Here is a 25,378-nt window from a genome sequence, read left to right as displayed (position 1 = left end):
TTAATGTCAAGATTTCATCAACAAAAACTATCCAAAGTAAAATGTTTCTCATATTGATTTGTATTTGATTAGTCGCTCGTTCTACATTTGCTGTCTGGAGCATTGTTAGACCCAAACTGTACTTTTACATGTACTCTTAAGACGAGCGTTACGTCCTTCTCGATTGAACCTCTCTCTAGGAGTGTGTAAAGCAGCAGAGTGGCTCTCCATTGTTTTGTATCGAGTCACAGAATTTTTATGGAAAAAAGAAAATCTCTTAACATTTTGACAAAACTCGCATATTAAATATTATTCTTCATTCCATTTTCACTTAGCTGTTAGTTGGATTGGATTAAATTGGGATTGCTTTTATCTTCTATAAATTCCCCCCCCCCCCACTTCAACATGTCTATACCACTATTCAAACAGTCGAGTGTTAACCTAGGGCATCAAAGTAGAGACTAGACTTGGCAAAGTGCCAGTAGTTGACTTAACACCGACTACAATTTTTTTTTCCAAAGTAAATTTAAACAGTGGTTCTGAATACCGCCAGGGTTGAACTTAGGTGTCCTTTTTTTTTTCATTTCAAAGTCTATTTGAGAAGTTAACTCGACCCAAATGTACTTTTAGCTTTCTTTGAAAGGTTTGGCCGATGTCGAGAACTTTTTTTTTCCCCCTTTCCTTACTGCATAGGATATTTCGGCATTAGAGTTAAGAATAGTGTGGGGGGGGGGGGGGGGCGCAGATACCATTTGCAGCATGTTTCAAGCAAGTTTCAAGTTTTAAAGTTGGGTTGAATAAATTAGTGGTATTAATTATAGATGTATGGCAAAGCCTAGGAAACTTTTTTTTTTTACATGAATTTGCAGGCTTAACAAAATTTGAATGTATCGCTTGGAGCTCTCCTGTATTTAATATCATTTTACTTTTTTTCTCGCGTATGCACTTCTAAATGTAACAAATAATTACAGTTGTGTATGCTGTTATGCACAATAAACTAAATAGGCTAGGTGTTCATTTTGTTAACTTTCATCATGAATCAATATGCATCCATCTTCATCCATAGGAGGGTTTAGGAGAGGCACCTGACAAATGTTAAAAGCCTCTCTTTAAAAAAAAAACTACAGCGTATTCGACCTTCCCGCACACGAGCACACGCAGACACACACAGACACATGCCCTCCTTGATCTAACTCCGCGTACCGCACTTGATGTGGCCTGCAATCACTTCAGGATTGGGTTAGAACGAGGTCATCGGGTCAGGGAGAAGTGGGACTAGGTCATGAGATGTTTGCTGTGGTAACCTACCTTGAATTTTAGTCCGTTGACACACTACAAAGTAGATCTAATTGTAGTAATGTCTTTCATTGCATTCACATTCCGCCCCAATCCTACTTTTTTGTTTACGCCAGTTAACAGGACGATTAGACAAGGAATACAAAAATAATAATTAAGTCTGAAGGAATATATACAACATGGGCGTAGCCAGGAGTTTTGGGGTGTTAGGGGGGATTTTTTTTATCCCACCATATATATGTGTGTGTGTGTATACCTGATTAATCTTTATTACATTCCGACCCTTCATTCTTTCGGAAGACGTTTATTTTACCCTAGAATAGGTTCTTCCTGGAGTTAGTGGAAAGACTGTAGACACACCGCCATTGCCAGCACTATTTGCGGTATTTTTTAAAAATGCATATTCTGATGCATTATCCTGCTATTTAAAAAATTTAATTAAAAAAACAAATCTGCTATTCAATGCACTTTATTAATGGAGCACAGCGACTGGTAGAAAAGTGTAACCCCTTTTGGCTACGCTCATGGAATCAGATGACTGTAGTTTGCTTTATATTGTATATCGAAAAGGGAAATTTCTTTTTTTTTAAAACAAACTCAAAACCCCTTTAGCTACGCTCATAGAATTTGCTGACTTTAAAATCACCCCCCCCCCCCTTTCTTTAGCTGCGCTGGGACAAGTGATGGTTTAACATTAAAATCTCATCTAAAATAAAATCAGAGCAAAAAATCAGTCACAAATTCTCCCCCCCTTTTTTTTTCTAGTTGTCATACTTTAAATAGCATTGCTCTATCAGAACTTGCTCAATCAACTCACTTAGTCTGGCTGTTTGTTCACCTTATTTCTCCCACACACATTCTCGGATCAAGTGGAAACTTTGCACATTTATTCATTGGCATAAAGGCATGAATAATAAAAAAAAAACAATTAGTCAATTAATTACTGTCATTTAATTATTTTGTTTAATACCAACAAGGGAAAGTAATCCTTCAGTATTCACAGATACATCTAAATACGTAGGGTTTCATCCCCTCAGATAATATAACACACTATTTCTCCCACACCCATTCTCGGATTAAGTTGCAACTTTAAAAATGATTTATGGTACCTAACAAAACATGAATCAATTAAAAAAAAACAACAATCAGTCAGTTAATTAATGGTAATTAATTATTTTATTTCATGTTGAATAAAGGAAATAACTTACATATTATTGAGAGATATGGTTCTTATTGCGAAATTCTTTTCCTTAGATATTTTTTTTTAAAAGGATTTTTTAAAAGTTTGCTTGTTAAAAATCTTTTTATTCGGTCTTTAAATGTACTTATCGGTTCAACTGAATGGATGCTGATGGTCTTAAAGCATCATCATGCTGATTTATTTCCAGAAAACAAGAAAAAATACTTTAAAAAAAAAAAAAAAGAAAAATAAGCTTATATTAAGCGTACTTGTATCAATTAGTTTGGATCAGTCATATAATACATTTGTAATAGATCTAGACTAACAATAATAAAAAAAGCATTTATTGAATTTTTTTTAAAAAGTGGAACGACCTGAATTCGAATGCATAGCTCAAGCCTTCTGAGGCTTCTCAAGCCTTCTGAGGCTTCTCAAGCCAACACGGTAACCACTCTGCTAGTGGAAAGCTTATGAACATGGAAGATTGTATTGTTATCTATTGTTTCTATAGTCTCGTCCTATTTTTTCAGGTTTGTGTTCACTAAGACTCAGAAAATGACCTATAAACGGGACTAATTCAACTTATACCACCACTTTAGTCAATTACCATTTCTTTCCCTTGTTCGGTTTACCTAAAAAAAAATTTATTACCAATAGTTAATTAAATAATTGTGCAAAATTTCAGCTTGATCCTATTCTGGATGTGGGAAAAATAACGTGTAAAAACGTTTTACCAGACAGAGTGAGATGATATATAAGGTTTGTAAAAAGTTTAACACTTAGCTTCTTTGTGTCTGCTAATTGTATAATAAATGTTTGTTTGAAATCATCTTCAATATATTCCCCATTCAATTCGGTTACCTACTGTTCTGCATTAACATCTAAGATATTTACCTATACGTTCTCATACTGAATACACAAAAAAGGGCATAGCTAAATAGCGATCAGGTCCTTAGCTCCAACAATCTATTTTGAACTCATGAACGAAATGGGTTTTTTTTATATTAAAATCAACGTGTATTGCAATGAAGGAATTAAAGCGTTAGAGTTTTTAATAAAAGTTTTGCTTACTTTTAGTGTTTTGATAAAAACCTATTGTTTTTTGTTTGTTTATTTATCTGATATAGATTATCTAGATAATCTAGAATATAATCTATCATAATGTATTCAGGTAGATATTAAAATAACTGGAATTTTGACATAATACATAAATCTAGCTTTTGTGATTATTTTCACAATATTTTTTTAAATACACAGTTGTATATTTCTTTACATATTTTTTCAATGTAGGCGGAGAGAGTGAATAAAAAGGAAATGCTAGCACAACTAAATAGAATCAATACGTCCCTTAACAAGTTGTTGTTGTTTTTTTTTGAGCATCTGCTTAGAACACCGTTAATGTAATGAAGATTAATTTAAACGTTTGTTGTTGTTGTTTTTTTTGTGTGTGTGTGCTCCATCTGTGTTTCGTAAACGTGTGTCACTCTGGCGTGATACTATGTATAGTATATAAATGACGATGAAATTGTGTGATTAATACAAATGGGTATTAGACTAATCTAGTGACACAACATCCAAGAGTAGTCCTTAGATCCGCGAAATAGTTTTCAATCAATGCAAATCCACCTTAGAAAAAGTGAATAATTTTATATCACAACTAGCTGATACCCGTGCTACGCTACGTTTAAATTGTTGGTATATATGTTTACTTTGCCCGGAATTAAACTGCCAGCATTACAATCCTCCTTTACCACCAACACAATTTTCTAATCCTAAAATGTCTTTTTTTTTTTGTTTCATCCTACAAACGAAGTGTCTACAACCCCCTATTATAATAATAATAAAGTATATTCAAACACTTCTTAGGCCCATCCCTTGTAGCCTCTCCCTGCACTACAATGCTTACCCACACATACACACAATATTCTCAAATGAAATGCCCCTCCCCCAACAACACACTATTTGGCCATTTTATATTCCTTGTATTCTAAAAGCGCATAACTATACCGTAGAGATGTCCATTTATGGTTCGAGATGATCCCGGATGAGGAATTTGCACCCATCTGTCTGGAGTTCCCCCTGCAACTAATCCGATTGGTCATGAGATACTGTCCCTTAAGCCAACCCCATGTGAGGCCGGAGGCCGAGCCCACGGGGGCCTTCAATATGCCTATAATGTGCCACTGCCCCCCCCCCTATGGGGGAGCCAGACCACCCGTATGGCCCCCGTTGGTGAACCACGTAATGGGTTTCGGACTGTTTAGTAAGCCTTTCTCGCATCCCCACCACGTGCAATTAGAGCATGTCTGTGGAAGCCCACTGGGAGCCTTGTTTATAACTATACATGATACCCGAAGAAATTGCGAATAAAAAATCATTTTCGGTAAATTTAACCGATACGGTTTCGTTATTGAAAATGGCTTAGTTGTCCTAGGCTTCAATTATGTAAAAACGGGTTCAATCTCGTATTTTATCGGCCACGGCGATTGGAATTATTAGTGATAATGAGTAAATGAATGAGTTGTCAGGACTAAGAATTTTATTTTGTAGATATATTTTGGATATTTAGGTATAAAGGCACACATTAATTAATAATAAGTTAACTTTGAATGTATTGAAATGAATCTCTTTTAACAACTGAGACAGAATTTTCCCTTTTTTCGCTATTTTATACTCTGCGTATAAATGCGACGTAAGAATACTTTAAATACATGTATGTGGATTCGGGTTATTATAAAAAGTCTGATGTGTTAAATTATCCATTGCTTCATAAGACCCAGCTATATCTTAAACGTTTTTATTCATACTAATGCAAACAATTCTGTGAGTCTAGCAGTTACAAAAACTTTTATGTCTAAATCAAGTGGGAATTTAAGAGACTGGCGCAATCTTGACTGGTAGTAAAACGAGCTAGTAATTCTTTTCCCAAAGACATACATCAACTGTCAAATTTCTAGTAAAATCGTGAGAACCGTGTTCACGCAGGTTTTAGGCTTTGCCCAGAAGTTTCCACCAAGGTACGAGTTAAATAGAGCCATTGTAAATATAGCTGATATGCATAAAATCATATTATTTTGTGATATTGACTCAATTTACTTATTATTATTATGTTCACCCACTTTGGCTTATTACTATTTAAATTTTTAAGTAAAGAAACACCTATGATATTTGCATGTCATTGTGACCTTTTATAATATAGTCCTATTTAATCATTAGGTCGTTTAGGTTTTTTTTTTTTTTTTTCGATAAGATTTTTTTTTAACATGAATGCACTCCAAAGCAAATGTAGGTCTCGGGCAATACAACTAGAACTATGGTTAGATTTGTCTGATAACATTACATTCCGTCATTAGAAAAGATACGCTTTAGAAGTGTGTGTGGTGTGCAGACGTTGAACGATACCACCGAGTGTTATTGTTTTTTTAATTCTAGAACTGGATTTATAGGCTCTGAGTGTATAATGCTTTTAATATTATTATTTCATTAGATTTTCACTATAATTTAATAACGCTTTTTTAAAATTGTTACTTTGTTATGACTTGTAACTTACAAAGATTATAATATTTTTTTGGGAAATTACAATGAATCATACTTTATTGTAAAATTTTAAAACTAATGTTGTGCTCCCTTAGTAAAGCAATAGCTGATCAAATTATGAAATAAATGCTCTAGCATTGTGTTTTTGGGCAATCAACCAGCGTTTAAGATCATTGTAGTCTCGTATATGCGACATTTTATCAACGTTCTATCCCGAAGAGTAATTGGACTTCATTAGTAATGTCATAAGTTATGTGTTAAATGAATAATAAATGAGCTAGATTATTCTAGAACTAGAATCTGCATTTTGATTTGCATCTGAATGATGAAGATTGACTGATTTTAATATTTGTAAACTGTATATTATTGTACAAATATTGTACATTTGTGCTTGTTACTACTAAACACTTGGCGTACTTAGATATTTCGCTGCCAGTCTTTATGTGCCCTATCAGCACTGGACCGATCATCGTGACCTTACCAAATAAAACTTGTCTTTGTACGTGCATGTGCTATTTTCATTCTTCTCCCCTTTACTTTTTATTCCTCCCCCCCCCCCCACCCCGGCTGAATAATAATATTAAAAAAAAATATGATCCAGGTACTGTTTTACATCTACGGCATGTTACTGGACCATAGACCGAAACTTGTTCAGTGTGAAAGATAAGCGCATAATAAAAAATAAAAAGGCTTTGGGTCACCTTATTCGTAATGGCATGGGTGTCACTCTAGGCAGGTGTTATTGCAATGAAATAATGTCAGTTTCAGCTATCAAAGAAATGTTATAACTCCATTATTCAGTGTTACAGTCGTAGAGAGACGCGTTGTTTCTATATCCAGCTTTTAAATTGTATTATTGTTATTATTGTTATTTTATTTTATTATTTAAACATCGACTTCAATGACAATATCTAAATCGTTTTCTTATTTTGAATTGACTGTTAGTTTCCAAAAAATAGTAAGTGATGACTTAAGCAATAATAATTTCAAACAAAATTAACGTATTCTCGAATTGTCTAACATCACTGAATCTCAAGCTTTAGCTAGGCCTACTTAATAGTTCAACTCTTGAAATACCAATGTGGAAGTCGGTTGAATCTAACATTCTGTGTCTTAAGAAAGAAATACCCTTATATATTCACACACACAGACACCAGACATCCTTTTTTTTTAACATTATTGATGCTAATTGTTTAGTGAATAATAAACAAGTAATTCGACATTGTTGTTTTGTGGTAAATGTCCTCCCAGCTCTATTCACAAGGGCAGTAAGTAGTCTCTGACTGCTATGTTCTATATAATCCATCATTCAGTTGCGTGCTTGACAGTTGTTAATGATGATCTCATCCTCAATTGCAGGTAACGACTACATCTGGGGCAAAAGCAATCCTGGCAAGATATGTGAAGGTGAGTAGTGCTTTCCATTCACTTACCTCTTTCCCCCCCCCCCCCTTACAGCAGTTTGTTAACGTTTTAGATGTGAAATGGAACAAGTTTGGGAACCATTGCGTTTAGGTTTAATCTTGTTAAACATTGTGGACCATTATTTCGGCCATACATAAAACACCCACATGGAAAATGTGTAGTAATCTTGGATGTAACACAGCGTAACCCTAACCCTAGCGCTACGAAAACAGTCACTGTATAGGACTGAAAGTAGAGCATTAGCAGGAACTATCCTCAAACGTTGGTACAATGCAAAACGTTTCTTGTTTTTGCAAGGCTATTAATTATTGAATGCAATGCCAAAGATTTCTGTCTAGTGCACTGACCAAGCCTCGATTTGTCAATCCCCATTTATCTTCTCCACCTGCTACAAGACGTGGTCCATTGGTGCAGGAAATGAACTGAAAATGTCATCTGCAACTTGTCTGTAAGATTTCGCTGGGTTAGTATATGACCTCATCTATTACCAGTAATGTTGTTTTTTTTGTTTTTTTTAATAATTCTTCGAATATGAGCTGTCAGTCGATGCCGTACTTATTCAGAACAACGTCGCAGGGGCTATCTCGGGGGGGGGGGGGGGAGTGCTGAGTGGGCAGAATCTTGGCTTACCCCCCCAATCCTTTCGGTAAACTGTCATACTATATTGAGCGATTGATCATTGACCTGAACGGTGGGATGAGATACTACCGATGTCGCTATAGTTAATCTAGCATTGCTAAATCTTCTCAGGATAGACTGCTGAGGTTGCCAGAATTAAATATATATTTTAATCGTACTCATCTTTTAATTAGTGTTGTTATATCTTTTGGAAGCCTTTCAAATTATTTTTAGATCCTTTTACCCGGAGCAATTTTATTTGTATTAATTTTTTGATGATATTTAAAATAGCAAACTAATTTCCTTTTCTTCTAGTGATGCATTTATTTGGTTTGAAAGCCGTATGTTTGTTTTTTTACCTTACACATCGACTCATTTCAAACACTTAAGGCAATTTAGACACCGTAATATACAACTTGTTAACATTTTTTATACAATGACATTCTGCACCGAATAGCTTCCTTGCACGGTAGTCTTAGTTTTGTCATGTTCACTGTAGTGTGATTATGCCATTTGTTTATTACACATGGCTGATAATGTGTATTTGTATTGCACTGATTTGGATAAACGCGTGTACAATCAATCCAATCACATTATGACACATAGCGCACAAGTTATTAAAATGGATATCAGTATTAGAGGCTAAAAAATGGACAACTGTCACATTTTAAATACTCGGAGCTTTCGTTTCAGTTGAAGGATTTTGAAGGACCCAAACCAAAACTACTGTCTATAATCGCACTAGCGATGCTCAAAACAATCTGAAAAGACAAAAGCAGAGTACTTGGCATTAAAGTCAGACTGTTGCGCTCTTTGGTCGTGGCGATATTCTTGTATGCTTGCAAATCGTGTACGCTAACTGGAGCATTGGAAAGGAGGATCCCTACAGGGAATTGAGATACTATAGAAGGATCACCTACAAAGACCGCATCACAAAAGAGGAAATTTGAAACAGGATCCCGATGACCATTGGGCCGTTTGATGACCTGCTCAGCACTGTAAAAAAAACAAAACAAAAAAACAAAACGCAAACTTAAAAAACTATGGCCATATCTCTAGGTCGTCAAGGCTCACAAAGACCTTCCTACAGATAAGAAGAAGAGGCATACAAAGAAAGCGATGGAAAGACAACATCAAAGAATGGAGAAAGATAGTTGACAATCATGTTTGGTGCCCCAACAGACTAAGGGATCTTTGAATGTGTACAATTAACTACAACTGAAATTTCTTTTCCAATTATTTTTTTTTTTTATTAATCCTGTTTCTACCGGGAAGTTGTGAGGGAAAATACGAGACGGTCCTTAGGATTAGGTTAGATTAGGTTGAAGCCATTCTGATTAGTGCTTTGACTCAAACCATCTTTCCTGGTTTTTTCTTCTGTAATAAAGCCTTAGTACTCGCTATTATATGATCTGAAGTAATAGCTTTGCCTAGCCATTGTTACTTTGTCCAAACCATTTTATATATGTATGTGCGTGCGTGTCAATATGACACCAAGTATTTTAATTATATTTCTTCTTTTGTGTCATTTTAATCCACAACTGAGAAGTTTTATTTTCTCGAGTTTCATTGAGACTTAGGAGTCGGACTGGTATGTTTACTTCTTTTAGTTCAGCATTCGATAGAGAGCCGATTTTTAGTTACATGAAGCTAATAGTATTTTGTATTGTGTGTGTTAATATTATGGTGATTATTATTTTTATTATTCTTATTTGCTTATCGATGAAGAAGATGTAAGACTGCTAGGGTGAAAAAAAGGATGCAAAGACAGAGTAGTAGATTCAACAGATGCTTCTGCCTAAAGTTTTTACATTTATTTATTTTGCAGCTTGCAACAAGACGTGCCATTGTTCCTGCGTTCCATTCGCTATCACCACGACGCACTGTTCTAGGGACCGCAACGGTAGAGCTGACCACAGTGTCGACACTGCACAGGTTTGTGTGGTCTGTCTGTCTATCGGTCCGTCTCTAATATATTGAAAACCCCATTTCTTATTTTGCAGCTTGCAAAGTTTATGTGCAATCGTCTACTGAAAGCGAACCATTTTGTTTTTTTAAAATTAAATATGTAATCGCTCTTTTCATACACCATTTTTAAAACTATTTACTATTAATAGTAAAAAAAAAATGATAATTACTTATTTTGCATATTCTATAACGCTTGTGCATACACTTTTGTAACTGGTATGTCTTAAATGAACGCATAAAATATATATGTATAAATGACAAAAAGATGCGTTTTCTGATGTACAAGCTACTATAAATTTACATTTATTTTTGTTTTAAAGCAGATTTTTAATGCACATATATACAGACACTTTATAAACAAAATGTAAGTGTTTTTGACACGTGATCAAATGAAAGGTCTGTTATTGTCAGTGAAAGAAAAGAACAGTTGGCCATTCAACAACCCCCCTATTCCGTAGACCTAGGACATACAACCCCCTATTCCGTAGACCTAGGACATACCGCGCCGTTCAGCGCATAGAGCGGCAAGCTACAGAGATATGTCGTAGGCGACCCACAGCCTCCAGCCGATGCCCACGCATTTTTAGTATTCAAGAAGCTGCAACCGCAGTTATACGTATACGGCCTTTCCCGTAGACATGCCAACATTTTGACACTCACACCGAACCATATCTTCGTATCAATCAGTTTGTTCGTTGATTACTTATGAATACATGTTTTTACAATGTTGTAATATGAACAACGCAAGTTTGCTTGCCAAACAATATAGTAAGTTGGGAACACTCTCTCCCCGCTGTTGTGGAAGGTCGTTGACTTGTACCAAAGTGCTGGTTGACAACCAAACCGCTGCAGACGTAATATAGCTTAACTAATAAAACTTGAATAACTTCCTTGTAAACAATACTAAATATAAATCAAACTTTTATTGTACTATAGAAAAAATCAAGTTGATATAAGATAAAATAAATGCACTAGGTGACTAGACTAACAAAATCTAACTCACTACAATAACATAACCTTTCAGTCTCACGTTTTCAGAGTCGTTTGTCCTAAGACCAATGACGACAATGCCACCTATCTTGCATCATTCTCAACCAATCGCTAACATCTTCCCACCGTAACCATAGAAATACACACACTAACCCCATAACACGGCACAGTCTTTTTTAGCGGCCCCCGAAAGGGGAAAAGACGCTATTAGTTTTGTGCGAAATGTCTGTCCGTCCGTCCGGTTTGGATCTCGTAAACTAGAAAAGATATTGAAAATCGGGCATCACAATATTTTAGACCATTCAAAGTTCTGATGCAACGGCTACTTTTTTTTTTCTGAAAGCGAAAAATCTAATTTTTAAAATCTGTTATGCAAGCAGTTTTTTTATGAGAAAAAGTGTGTGAACTTTTTTTTATTGCGGAATTTATTTATTTATTTATATTTTTTTTTGAGGATTCGAATAAGAGATTGAGCTTTTTCAAAACAATTAGATCAATTATAAGACATCAGTTAGGCCAGGGGAGGCGCGGTGGGTAAAGTGCTTGGCTTCCGAACCGGAGGTCCCGGGTTCGAATCCTGGTGAAGACTGGGATTTTCAACTTTGGGATCTTTGGGCGCCTCTTAGTCCACTCAGCTCTAATGGGTACCTGACATTAGTTGGGGAAGAGTAACGGCGGTTGGTCGTTGTGCTGGCCACATGACACCCTCGTTAACCGTAGGCCACAAAAACAGATGAACTTTACATCATCTTCCCTATAGACCACAAGGTCTGAAAGGGGAACTAGTTAGGCCAGGTTCACATCTAACTTTACATTCACTTTCACCTATCCTTTGATCTGCGGGACCGTTGGGGCACTACACAAGATCTGTTAACCTTCTTTCTCCATTCTTATCTCTGATTTGTCTGATATAATTTCATTCGGATGTTCTTTCTGAAAATATTGAAGCCTGCCTGGGTGGACCACTTCGGGGGCCGATTTTGAGTTTGTGTTTCCACACAAACTGTCTTTTGTAACCTTATTTGTTTTGTTTTTTTATGGATGGAGGTAGGATTGTGGTTGCTGATAGTTAGTACTTCACAGCGTCTTATATTCGAGTTGAAAATATAGAAACCTGTTTGGTTACCTGCATTGCTTGCCAAAAGATGGCCCATGGGTGGATACTTAATTGGCCACCTCTATGTGTGAAAACACAAACTTTGTAATCTTGTTTTAATGGCCAACCCCAAACGATTGTAGACAGATTGTGAGGTCCTGAGAGCGTAATAAAGCACATATCGAAATTGAATTTTTAACATATTTTTTTTTAAACATTGTTATGAAAACACTTAGTTTTATGTGAATCAAGGTGTTAATTTTTTTTTATTTATTCAATTCATCAGTTTTCCATGGTTTTCTAACAGTAGTTTGCGTACAAACACAAAAAAAAACTTAATACATTACAAAAGGTTGCTAAATTACATGTCCATTGCTTTTGAATACCCGCAGTTACAGTTTCACTCCTACTTTCTTGTATCGTAAGGACGGCACATTGTAGGGAATATGAGTTAAAACATCTGGTAAAAATATTGTCTACAGTTCGGTCGACATTGGTAACTTAGCTGGCATGTTACCTGGAAGAAGATACCTATGGGAAATTTAGGGGAAGTGCGTTCACTCTCTCAATCCACTACCTTTTTCTTTTCACTCTATGCCTCTCCCCTTCCCCCTTGCCAACTTGTATACGTCTTCTTAAGATTTCGAATTCCTTTTTTTTTTCAATTTGACATTTGCTGATGAATAGCTGCATCCTCTTACCATGTATCACGCGTTTTTTTTTTTTTCACATGTAGCGCTCACTTTGCATGTGCTTGATAATATTGTCAATCTTTTGTCTTCTGCTTTCTATCCCGAGTCACTCACAAAATAAAAACAACTTTGTACGCGTTCACCAGAGTTAATTTTACAACCTGGAAGTAGAAAATCGTAATACATTTACATGTCAATGGCCTTGATTCAAAATAATTATCTTCATACTAAAGTATGGTTTCTTATGGTATGTTGAGATGAAACAAGCTGAATTGTGTATTTATCTTTGGAAAGTGTATATCTTTAACAGTCTATTACATGCTTCGTGCTTTATTTATGTATTGCCCTGTCATCAATACATTCAGGTGGCATTTTATTTCTTTAATTTCTATTCCGTGTTCCTAAAAGTGGCATATAATGGCACACTATGGCATGATAGTGAATAGTTCCGATCTGCAAATGGTACCATAGTGATTGTTGAAAGTCTAACTCAACATTGGTGCATTGAGAACTAATGTAACAAATGAATTTAATGCGTGTCTTGGATTGATTCTATCACTACTGAGATCTCCTATGTCAATATGAAAATATATGTACACATACAAGATAAATATGCCATATTTGTCTATTTCTCAGATATTGAACTGCAGACGACAGAAATCGATATGGTATTTCTAAATTTGGTTGACACGCTTACTGGGTCATGAGTACTCTATCAGCTGTTACAATTTTCTGAATTCTTAATTTTAAAAAAAGGGGGAGGGGCAGTGTCTGGTTTAGATTGATTTATAATTATTAACTCGGATGGCAGTGTTGTAACCTGGGTCAGGAAAGATGTCATTTATTAAGAGACTATTATCATATCTTTCCATTATTGCTGGTTCGTTGTTATACTGATTGAGCCATAGTTGTCTAATGAAACGTATGGTCCCTTAATGGCTTTAATTGATACTCGAAGATAGAATATGTTGTAATTTTGACTTTGGTTTTCATGATGCACTAGTTTTCCTAGGTTCTTTTGTCATACGTTCGTTGTTCATGTGACCAGGACAGTGTCAATTTTTAAGGTCGTGGAGGAGGAAAAGGTAGAGCTTTTCGTTGTCCAACCAAAAGCAAAGTATAAATAAAGCTTGGTACCATTGTTAAGCCAGAGAAAACATCAGTACATGACCAGCCAGTGTCCAGTTTATCCATGAAAACAAAAAAGGACATCGTGCTGTCTGACGGAAATGTCCAAGACAACACCACTTTGTAAAGCAGGAAGTATCATGACAGCTTGCTTCCATTCAGCCTCTCTATACTAAGCGCCCTATTCTGCCATGTTAGGATGCTGTCATTTCTATTTGATAGATAGTAAATAGGTTCAGTTGAAGCTAATGAAATAGATTTGGCTTTAAATGTTGATCTCCCTATTGTTTTGTTCTTTAAGCTAAGGGATATTTTTCTCTGTAAATGAGATTTAAGTCATTCTTTTCAAAAACAATTAAATGATCAATTAATAGTTATGGAAATGTTGAGTACCATTTATCTAAATATTAATAACGGTGTTCACATAAATATGGTCATAATGACAGCAGGAAAAAATGTGATATTTCCAGCTTGTCTCACTTTTAACTTATTGTTTGAAATTAAAACAGGGACACACTTGCGGCTAAAATATTCACGCCTAAGTCGTGTGCAAAAATTTTAAAAAATTATAACCAAAAAAAAAAAGCATTATAAGAGATAAGAATTTTAAAAAAATAAAAAAAACTCAGGATCGACCCCCGAAGTGGCCCATTCAGGTAAAGAGTTTGGTTTCAATATTTTCAGCATGATTATCAGAAGTTATGAACTGCAAACTATCAACAACCATATCTCTGCCAATAGAAAAAGAAGAGATAGGTGTACGAATTGAAAATGTTATTGTATTGTTGATATGGTTGAATGTGAACCTAGTCTGATTTATCTATATGATTTATCTATATGATGGTATTGTAAAGAAGCCCTTATCTTTGGTTGAGTGGTAAAATGGTTTATAGAAAGTAACGCCATATATCAAATTCCCACGCACACACACACACCTTTTTATTTCCCCCTTCGTAATAAATCGTAACAATACCCCACTCACACACACGTAACATACTAAGAAAATTTGATTTTTAGCGGCCCCCGAAAGGGGAAAAGACGCTATTAGTTTTGTGCGAAATGTCTGTCCGCCCGTCCCGTTTAGATCTCGTAAACTAGAAAAGATATTGAAAATCCGACTTCACAATATTTTAGACCATTCAAAGTTCTGATGCAACGGCTACTTTTTTTTTTCCTGAAAGCGAAAATTCTAATTTTTTAAATCAGTTATGCAAGCAGTTTTTTAAAGAGAAAAAGCTAATTAGTATGCATTATATGTTAGACCTAATGTAAAACGAATAGTAATCTTATAAACTTTATTTTCGTGATAATTTTTTTCTATGTAACAGAAATTTTTTTTTTTCAAAACAACTACATTATTTATTCCGAACCGAGGGTCCCGGGTTCGAATCCTGGTGAAGACTGGGATTTTCAACTTCTGAGTCTACCCAGCTCTAATGGGTACCTGACATTAGTTGGGTAAAAATAAAGGCGGTTGGTCGTTGTGCTGGTACATGACACCCTCGTTAACCATAGGCCACAAAAACAGATGAACTTTACATCATCTGCCCTATACACCACAAACTAGTTAGGCCAGGTTCACATCTAACTTTACATTCACTTTCACCTATCCTTTGATCTACGGGACGGTTGGGGCACTACACAAGATCTGTTACCCTTCTTTCTCCATTCTTATCTCTCATTTGTCTTTGATATAATTTCATTCGGATGTTCTTTCTGAAAATATTGAAGCCTACCTGAGTGGACCACTGGTCGTGCGGTTTGCGCGCTGGACTGTCGTTCGGATTTATCGACGGTCGAAGGTTCAAACCCTGCCTGCTCCCATCCCCTGTCGTCCTGCGGGAGGTTTGGACTAGGAAGTAAACTATCTTCAACTCGAATTATGTAAAACATTTTACTTCAGGGGGCCGATTTTGAGTTTGTGTTTCCACACAAATTGTCTTTTGTAACCTTGTTTTATTATCGTTTTCCCAAATCGCATTTTTTTGTAATCACGTTATTTATAGAAATGATGGACGCTTCGACGACGCATTCAGTATTGGGAAAACCTGTGGTGTTTAAAAAAAAAAAAAGATGCGGAGTATTTTTTTCCATTACTATGTTTTGAAACCCGTGGTGTAGCCCTTCCACTAAATTCAAGTGACCACTTTACCTGTTATTTCATTGAAATATTTGTTTGTTTTGTTACATAACAAGTCTTCAGACACCCCCTCTTCCCTTGTAACAAATTGTATATCCCCCCCCCTTTTTTTTTTTAAGTCCGTAAGTAGTATCCGAACTTTTCCGTACAGTATTTAAAATGTAAGTAGCCTGTATGACAGAAAACGCTTAATTTAGTAATTTAAAAAATTTTAACATTATTTTAGAAATAGAGACCGAATATCTAGAGTTATGGACAAAAATTATTTTATATAATACAGACGTTACTTCAAAAAAGAAGATGATTACGTCCTACGCATTCAGTATTGGGAAAACCTGTGGTGTTTAAAAAAAAAAAAAGACGCAAAAAAATTGCAATGGTTTCAATCTAATTGATATTGTCATTGGTTTTGTACTTTGCAGCCCATATCAGAATGGAGTGTGGCTAATGTGGTCGAGTGGATGGCTGCTGCCAACTTGTATCGCTACGCGGAGCTCTTTATGGACAGGCAAATCAATGGCCGTGATCTTTTGGCGCTTGATGAGGAGAAACTCAGGGTAAGTTAAGTGCTTCATTATTGTAAGGAACGTTTTGCCGTTATTACTTGACATCTCCATGTTTTACGTACGACTTTCTGCCTCGGTAATAGCTTGGAAAAAATGATCACCACACAGCAATTGACTAGTTCTAGTTGTTCAAGTGACGGAACAAACTGACAATAATGTAGTCACTACATGAATGTATATTTTGATTTATTATTTTTGTGTTGTCATCCTAAGGTTTCGTAGATGTTATCATCTTAACAACAATATTGACGTGAATGTTTGCATTTTATCTTGTTTGCCTGTATCCTATCTGTAATGATGCTGCGGCTACTTTTGGTCTTCTTTATGCTAAATATAGATCTATGTTCCTAGATGCAACAATTTTCTGCGGCCTGGACTTGTTGTGAAAGCGTGCATTTTTTTTTTTTACTACCAGTTCGTGTTTCTAGATTCTTCAATACTATTACATTTATGCCAGATGTGAGCTTGTGTGTAAACGTAATGTGTGAATAAAACCCGTAATGTGTGAATACAACCGATATGCCAGAGCCATCGATGAGATATTTTTTATTACCATTATTATTATTATCCAAATTATTAATTAGTTAAAATGTTGTTGTTGTTATTTGTAGCTACGTAGAAAAATATTGTATTCCCATTATGTGTGTGTGTGTGTGTGTATTCTCTTAGAGACCAATTAATGTATTTGTCAACAGAAAAGAAGCTAGCAAAGTTTAATGATGCAGACAGAAAGCTGAACTTTTATTTCGAATACAAAAGTCTGGTCCCGTTTCCTGGCCATTGTGTTCATCGTGAATTGTACTAATCACAACTCTCCATCTGGGTTATTCACCTTTTATTGTGTGCATTTGTTTTGTTGGTATTTAATTGAAAATGTTTGGCATTTAACTTTATGAAAAACAACATCGTCAACAAGTGTGTTTATTACTTAACAAGTCTAAAAAAAATATAACGGGACAAATTATAAACAAAACTCTGACCTTAAACTACCACTTGTTAGTTCTGCCACTTGTTAGTTCTAGCTCTTCGGTGTCGCCATTAACAAGCGATTGGTTAAACCTGTTCAGCTGTCTGATTGCAGTATCCAACTTTGTAGCTTACATTTCTGCACTCTTGTGGGTTACAAGTGCCGGTAATTTTCCTAAAAGATTTTAAACTTGTTTGTCTGGAAAGAAGTTCATGTCAGTTTGAATATAGATGAGTCTGAAACATTAGTACCAAACTCGGCTGCCATGTCATTACAAAGTTGTAGCCTCTCAAACATCTGCCTCTTACATTATAAAAAATGTTTAAACATCGTATTTTTCTTTCAACTTTACTACGAGAACACCAATGGACAGGTCATAGTTCAGGAAACTGCTGTAACTGGAGCCACAAATCTTTTGCAATAGCATTAACTCGTAGTTATACTAATATCTTTTTGTTTCTATAAATACAATAAAATAAATACAAAAAATCCTGTTCCTGAGAAATCCTGTTCACTCATTAACGTTGACATTCAGAAGACCTACTTTTAGAAAAACGGGTCTAGTTCTAGGAAATTTTAAATGCCTTCACTTGTCACATTTGCTTGGGAAGAATACCCCAGTGTAGTTCTATTAGAAGCTACATATTTGTTCAACAAACATTTCTACATTTAGACCTAATTGCCTGTGTGAATGGACTACCATATAAATTGTCTTCGCACGCATCTGACATGCGATTCACCAAGAATTCTCAACGGATCATAACAAATTGATGTGCTAACACTAGCTAATGCTTCAAATCTGTCAGCAAATCCTTTCTTGTTATTACAATTTATTGACTTAACCTAGTGAACAGTGTTAAGGGCAGTGGGTAACTTGGACCAAAGATTTTTTCTATGACGCCATATGTAATAGAATAGCTCATTTTAGTTATGTAAATAAGCTAATTACTTACAGTCATTATTTTTTTTGTCTGCATATGTATATGTTTGAAAGACCTATTTTCAGCTATAGATCTGGTCATAGATCATGGCCGCTATACCTTGCTAGATAGCAAAGTTTCATAGTCGGAATTTCAACATTACAAGTTCACTTAGCTTCATTGCCTAGCCAGGGCAACGCTGGTGGTGATTGTTAGACATCAAAAAGTCGTGGATACAGAGAACTAAATCTCGCTAAGAGAGATTAAAGATACGCTGGGACTTTCCTTCCAGTCTTATTTACTTTCTACTCTTAAGGTCCCTTGGACTCCAAACTTCACTTTTAAGAGTCGCTAATAGGTCTAGCTGTAGCCGATGTATTGTGGGCCTGAGTCGTTGATCTGGGACGCTTCCCCCCCCCCCCCTCCCTCTTTTTTTTTTTGTTTTAAAGAACTACTGCGTTGTTTATTTCAGAAATATTGTATAATGTGTGTGTATTGAAAATGCTTTTGCAATGCACCATAATGAAGGAAGTCAAGCAATCAATTATAACTCTGTGAGGCGGTTTCTGAACTGCAATACAATAAAATGGGATGCAGACATGGCCCATGCGTTGCACGCTCTTGTCTTGGTGCTTGGAGTCTAACGTTGTAGGGCGTTGCTGTTGGTAATAAGTTTCATCTGTCAAGTTGAGGGAGTTACTTACAATGTTGTACTCAAACAACCTGTGCATTCTGTGTTCAAGTGCTGTCTAGGTTGTATTGAGGGCAGGAGCCAAGCCAAACGAAAAGCTGCTAGACCAGATCACGGCTTCATTCACAAGGCGTGTTCAGTTATACTAGGATTTTAGTCTGTATCAATATATATCCAGTGTCTACATAGATTTTGGTTTGTTGCTAATAATGACTATTAAAATAAAAACTGTCTGTTGTCACTTGATTGTGATTTATAGATGCACTGGCTACTTTTGGTCGTCTTCATTGTGATTTATTAGTTCACTGGCTACTTTTGATAGTCTTCATTTTGCTTTATACGTTTGCATTTGGTATGCACGTATATTCAAACCATTTTAGAAACGAAGAAAAATAATTTCTCATTGTCTGTTCAAAACTAGATACTTCAAAAATATTTCACTATCGTCTTCCTGTAAATGTAAACTGATGCTATTTTTAAAAGAATATATCATTTTAGAAACAAAGGTTAGAGAAATAGCTGTTCGTGTAATCTCTGTAAAGTGGTCGATTCGATTTCACACTCGTCTTTAGCTTTTTTAAATATGTTCAGAGGTGCAAGCACGGTCTTTTATTTTTTAAGTGAAATATGTATACAATACTGTAAACAACAAACAAACATATTGTATGCTTTTAGGTATAGACTATTTTAAAGCAAGATTTCAATGCAATTTGTTATTCAATAGTGATCAAAATTATCTGCACAGATGATTGAGTAAATAATACTAACCCCTCTTGTAATGTTTGTTTCAAAATGTTATTTTGTTACTTTTTCAAGTGTTACTAAACAAATTGTTTTTCAATCGGTGACTTTATCCTCTCGAACATTTCCTGAGTGTTTCACTTTGAAGTCGTGAGCTAGAAGAATATTTAGGGGCGTTAAAAATGTTTTTTAAGTGCCCATGCCGAAATACAATTTGAGAATGGGTGAACATGACAGACTTCAATTACGCTTGCTTTGTTTAGGAAAAGGATAGATGAAAAAATGTATACAGTTGAACACGTCAAAAAGTTAAGTTTGAGGTAAATTTGCGAAATAGTAATATTGAGTAATGAACTAGTAATTTCATTACCAAAAGGGCAGAAGCGTTGCTACACAAGCACAATCCAAATAATGTTTTGTCTAAACGTTTTTCAAGTGACCGTTTGGAAGAACGAACATATTATGTAATATTGCGTCAATAAGAATAAGTATTTTGTCTGAGATGACGTACTTAGGCTGCCATTTAGATATGTTTATCTCTGACCCAGGTCTCGTTTGATCTAAAACAGACAAATTATAACTGTGCTTGATGTTATCAATCTGGTTGTCGCCATATCTGTACTAGACTGATCTATTGACCAAGTTCAAGTAGTGGTTAGGATCACGTTTGTGTTCATTTGACACCCGGATGCACATTGAGAATCGTTAATTTTACTGTGCGCTTTAACAAACCGGATGTAGGCCTTCATTGTAGCTTAAAACTTTATTCCACGCTTTATTTTCTTTTACTTTCTCCTTGTTTCATCGAACTTGTGACCCCCCATTGACCTAACTATGTGTGTGATTATCCGATCTATTTAAAGCTCACATTTTCTCCATGTACTCCCCTCTCCGTCCGTAATGATGACGTTATGATCATATGATAATATATATGTACTGGACTAGCCTTCAATGAATGAAGATATCAATCGTTGGACATTCTATGTAATGTAATAGCCATCTTAGACTTCCACGTGACAATGGCTCACCTGTTCTGTTATCTTCAAGTGTACAGTATCACTCTCCTCCTCCTTGACCTTGTTTGACATCCAAGAACTATTGGGAATACGATGACAACGTAAAATGTACATGCTTTATTCTTCTTTGTTTTGTAAGGCCATTTCAAACTCAATCGGTTCCTTTTTTTGCTTTTCTTCCTATCAGTAGGTTTGCACTTGCTCGTGTATTTTACCAGATCTTCTTGTTTGCTATTCCATACCGATAATAAAGATTATTATTATTATGCATGGCATCCAATTCTTTAGGCCGATATACATTAAATAACTATTTTAAAAAAAGAACTACGACAGCTTATTTTAATATTTAATTTCAAAATAAATTCGAAAATCCAGATTAAAATGTACAATAAGACACAGGTAGATTAAATGTAAGAATATTTAAACTGGCGTTTGTAATTTTTTTTTTTTTTTTTTAAAGTATATTGTACAATCTGAATGAAAATATTTACTTGGAACAACAGTCTTTGACTAAATATGAAAGTACATGCCAACACTAAGCATACGTTGCCATTGGTTCTATTTCGAGCAGTAAAAAAATCAATGAAATAGATAGTATTTGCAAAAGCTCAGTAACGGACAGACAAATAACATACTCATAATAGCGGATTTTCTCAAGCAAACCCTAAAAACATTTGAAAAATTAAAAAATACGCTTAGCATTTTATTGCTTTTAGCATGAAACTACCCTCGCTGATGTAGTAGAAAAACAAACGAATCAAATAAATTGTGCTTAAACGTTGACAAGATATAGTTTAGTAGGAGTTATATGAAGTGAATATGACAACTATCTTTGTTTATAAAGGGAGAGGCTACGCTCTATCGACTTTTGTTTCCTTAATCTCCTGTAGATCTGTATGGGGTCCTTTAAAAACTTTGTGAGGATTACTGAGCTTTTGACGTTGAGGTCATCAAAACTGGACTATCACAAATTGGGCCAAGGGTTTCTCAAGGTCTTGGTTATTGCTAGATCTATACCTTTTCGTAATCCTGCAACTAGTATTGCATAGGTACACGTGAGATACGCAGCGCCCACGTCTGATGATTACTGGTTAGCGGCACCTGTGGTCTGTTGTGACCTTGATCAGCGCCCCAGATAAACGCTGTTGGCAGTCTACCCTACATAGATTACAAAGTTTACAGATCAGCTACCAACGATGACGACCAAAAGATTGGGATGTTGACCTTTTTGGCGGAGATTCCCTAGAACTCTTTTTTAAACTTGCCGACAAGAAAAGGAAATGGAGAACTTGTCTGGATACCCGCAATTGTTGTATTTTTATAGTGGGAGAAATTATGTTAGAATTTTAAAAAAAAAAAGATTTAAATAAATTTTGGTCCGATACCCTTTAAGAACTCTACCTAAAATGCTACGTGAATGGCTCATTCTTGGGGTAAAGTTTATGAGCAAATCGTACCGTTTGAAAAAAAAAATTAAACAATTAAGACAATGTTATTTGGGTAATGTTGTAGTTCTTATTTGACTTGATTGTTACACTCGAACTTTTTTTTAATCCAGTCACTAACACACAGGCTTAGCACCAGACATATTTCGAGGCTCGCACAAAAACATTGTACATGCATTTCTAGTGAGGGTACGGTGTAATTATAAAAGGCACGCACCACTCCCTATTCAAGCAATAATACTATTGACAGTAGACCTACTTGGCACTGCATTTGTTTCTTACCTATTTTATTATTTACATTTTAGATTCAAGTCTTTTCTTATCGGCTCTGTAGTTTAACATCTCATTCCACCGCCCAGTTCTTGACAGCCCTCTTTGTTTTCCTGATCAGAAAGTGATCTGGCTTAATAATCAATCGAGTTCATTTCCTCACGTCTGTTTCACGTCTGGAAGAAAGTTTTCAGCGTTGTCAGCAGTTTTGTTTTTCTTTAGTTTAATATTGGGTGGATGAAAGAGTTGATATTTTCTATTGGTCATGGCATTGCCTTTAACAACAACAACAACAAAAAACTTATCTTATGATAGTTGAATCCGTGTGATAAATTTGCTTTGAGTTTGGTAAGGTAAGAGATGCTTTTTTTTTTTAGCGTTTAACTTAAAAATAAATGCTCTTAGAAAGTTGAGGATTTATTTTATAGCTGAGGAAAGTTCCTTTGACTGTTTTTTTGAACGACCGGATTCTAACTTATTTCCTGACGATTCTTTTAAAAAAGTACTTTTACTTACAAGTCATTCATTACTCTGTGTCCTAGGGGGCCTTCAATTGAGCTAATATATTAGCTTACTATGCTAGTACAGACTACACTTTCCTTTGCTGTCATGAAAATCATTGTTTCAAGTCTGAAAGTTTGAAGCAGAGTAGGAAAGTCTTTTTTTTTTTCGAGAATTACTTGCTAATGTGAATATCAGTTGTAGCCATGTTATAGGGAAAAAAACAAGAATATTTTTAGCAGGACGTGTCTTTTTATTTCTTTAATAACGATGTAGATGTATTTTTCTACATTTTGCCATTGAAATAATACTGTACTTTGATTATTTTAATCCTAGTCGCTTCTAATCCGAGCGTCTTGGGATTTGAGCGCTCGGTAATAGGGATGCTGGGATCTTTCCAAGACAGTGGTTTGTTCCTAGGCCTAGAAATCCAAGTGACCCAACTCTTAGGACAGTTACAACGACGAAGGACAACTCTAGTGCTTTTCATTAAGTTACTTGTAAATACTCACCAGTAATATTGTCTTTAGTTTGTTGGCTTAACGTCGAAAATAACAAGGCTTGTCTCCAATCTAGTTTTTGAAATGTTTCTTGAACTTGATTTTTATTGCTGTGTTGTTATACTTCATCAAAACTAAGATATGACTTTATTGCAAGAGTTTGTAGCACGTTAGGGCTGAACACATTTTCTGGATAGATTAGAGCATCTTGTATGACAATGTCTGGCCAGGTTTGTAGATTTTCTTGCCACTTTGTTCAAATGACGTTAGAATTATAAGAATACAATACGGCATATTATTAAAAAAAAACACTTCAAATAATAAAGATTTGAAGACTATAGAGCTCCTTGAAATAGCTGAATACAGATAAATTTGAAGTTTTTATGTTTGGTTTATCCATTCTTAGTGTAGATCAAGTTCCATGTTTTCGGACAGCACATGGACGAATTCCTCGTGTCCTAAGTTTATAAAGAAATCCGAGAGATCTGACTTTCCACTAACTATACGAACTGGCTGTTGGCACCTTAGATTAATTACTGTTACTGTGCATTGCCTCTAGCTGTGAACCCGCCCCTGGAAACTAGGTATTAGGAGCACATGTATTATACCAAAGGACATTTGGTCTATCTTATTTTGTTTAGAAATACTTATATGAAATTATTGTAAATATTAGAGAAGCCTTCATTTAAAATATCTGTCTCTTTAATATGCTAGTCTCGTCTGATTTCAATTTTCAAGCTCGCGTTAAGATCCACTTCTTCGATTGATTTAAGTTTTACAGTAATTCTCTGTGAATGACCCACATTTGCGTGGCCTCGTGTACCTTCACCTGTGTGTCTCGGCTGAAAATGGCGTTTTGCCAAGCTGACTGTCTGTGGCTCGAGTAATGTGTATGTGGAAAGGGTGGGGAGCTGTAATCTGTCCTTTGCGTAGAAATACTTGTATTTTGTAGCCAGCATGTTGAAACCCAAAGAAACTTTCTTGATTAGATTGAATGTGTGCTGAATACGTTTCACTTACAGATGGGCCTCCAAAAGTATAGTCTACTTAGATTTATTTCCATAATATGGACATGTCATGACCGCGGTGATTACAAAATAATAGGACTTGCCTAGTAATGCTTTATAAACTTTTTGTTCAAATAATTATTTTTATTCAAACAATCTCTATTTTAAATAGATTCACAGTCTATCCCTTGCTCACTGTGTCTGTCTGTATGAATGTTACAAAGTTTTTGCATGTTATTTCTTCCACACCCAACCTCGGATTAGGCTGAAATTTTGCACAATTATTTATTTTACCTGAGAACACATGAAACAAAATTTTTAAAAAATAAGCAATTAGTTAATTAAATATTCGTAATTAATTATTTTGTTTCGTATCTTGAACAAGGGAAAGAAATCTTACTCGACATATGTGATAGTATAAGTTGAATTAGTCTCCCTTAGGAGAGAGCCCTGAGCCCCCTGAGTGAACATTGTTATGCATTTAAAAAACGATCATGTTTTTCATCAAGATACCCCCTCTTCCCTCCCCCTTTCACAACTGGTCCAGACAAGTGATAGGATCATAGGGCATTGAGATAGCTTCAAGCTAAACAAAAACAAATGTAAACAATATTTCTAATCGCACAGATTTATTATGCCTAGGTCAATAGTATATATGACTGATCCAAACTAATTGATACAATTACACTTAATTACACTTTGCTT

At 35.4% G+C, this 25,378-nt stretch overlaps 1 protein-coding gene across 7 annotated transcripts in view; it reads left to right on the top strand.

Annotated features, from left to right (window-relative positions):
- Positions 1-25,378, top strand: part of LOC106064965 (phosphatidylinositol 3-kinase regulatory subunit gamma-like) — an 88,471-nt gene that overhangs the window by 38,267 nt on the left and 24,826 nt on the right. For 6 of the 7 annotated variants that reach the window (XM_056029524.1, XM_056029523.1, XM_013223643.2 and 3 more), the window contains 3 exons: positions 7,352-7,399; positions 9,864-9,970; positions 16,472-16,606. In XM_056029524.1, coding sequence (XP_055885499.1) covers positions 7,352-7,399; positions 9,864-9,970; positions 16,472-16,606 — 290 coding nt within the window. Of the gene's footprint in view, positions 1-5,791; positions 5,911-7,351; positions 7,400-9,863; positions 9,971-16,471; positions 16,607-25,378 lie in introns of those variants that run through there. The other variant, XM_056029527.1, reaches the window with a different exon arrangement.

This window comes from Biomphalaria glabrata, chromosome 5, assembly GCF_947242115.1.
Source record: "Biomphalaria glabrata chromosome 5, xgBioGlab47.1, whole genome shotgun sequence".
In the NCBI taxonomy this organism is placed as follows: Eukaryota; Metazoa; Mollusca; class Gastropoda; family Planorbidae; genus Biomphalaria; species Biomphalaria glabrata.
Note: the sequence above shows the minus strand (reverse complement) of the source record. Positions and strands in the feature narration are given on the sequence as shown.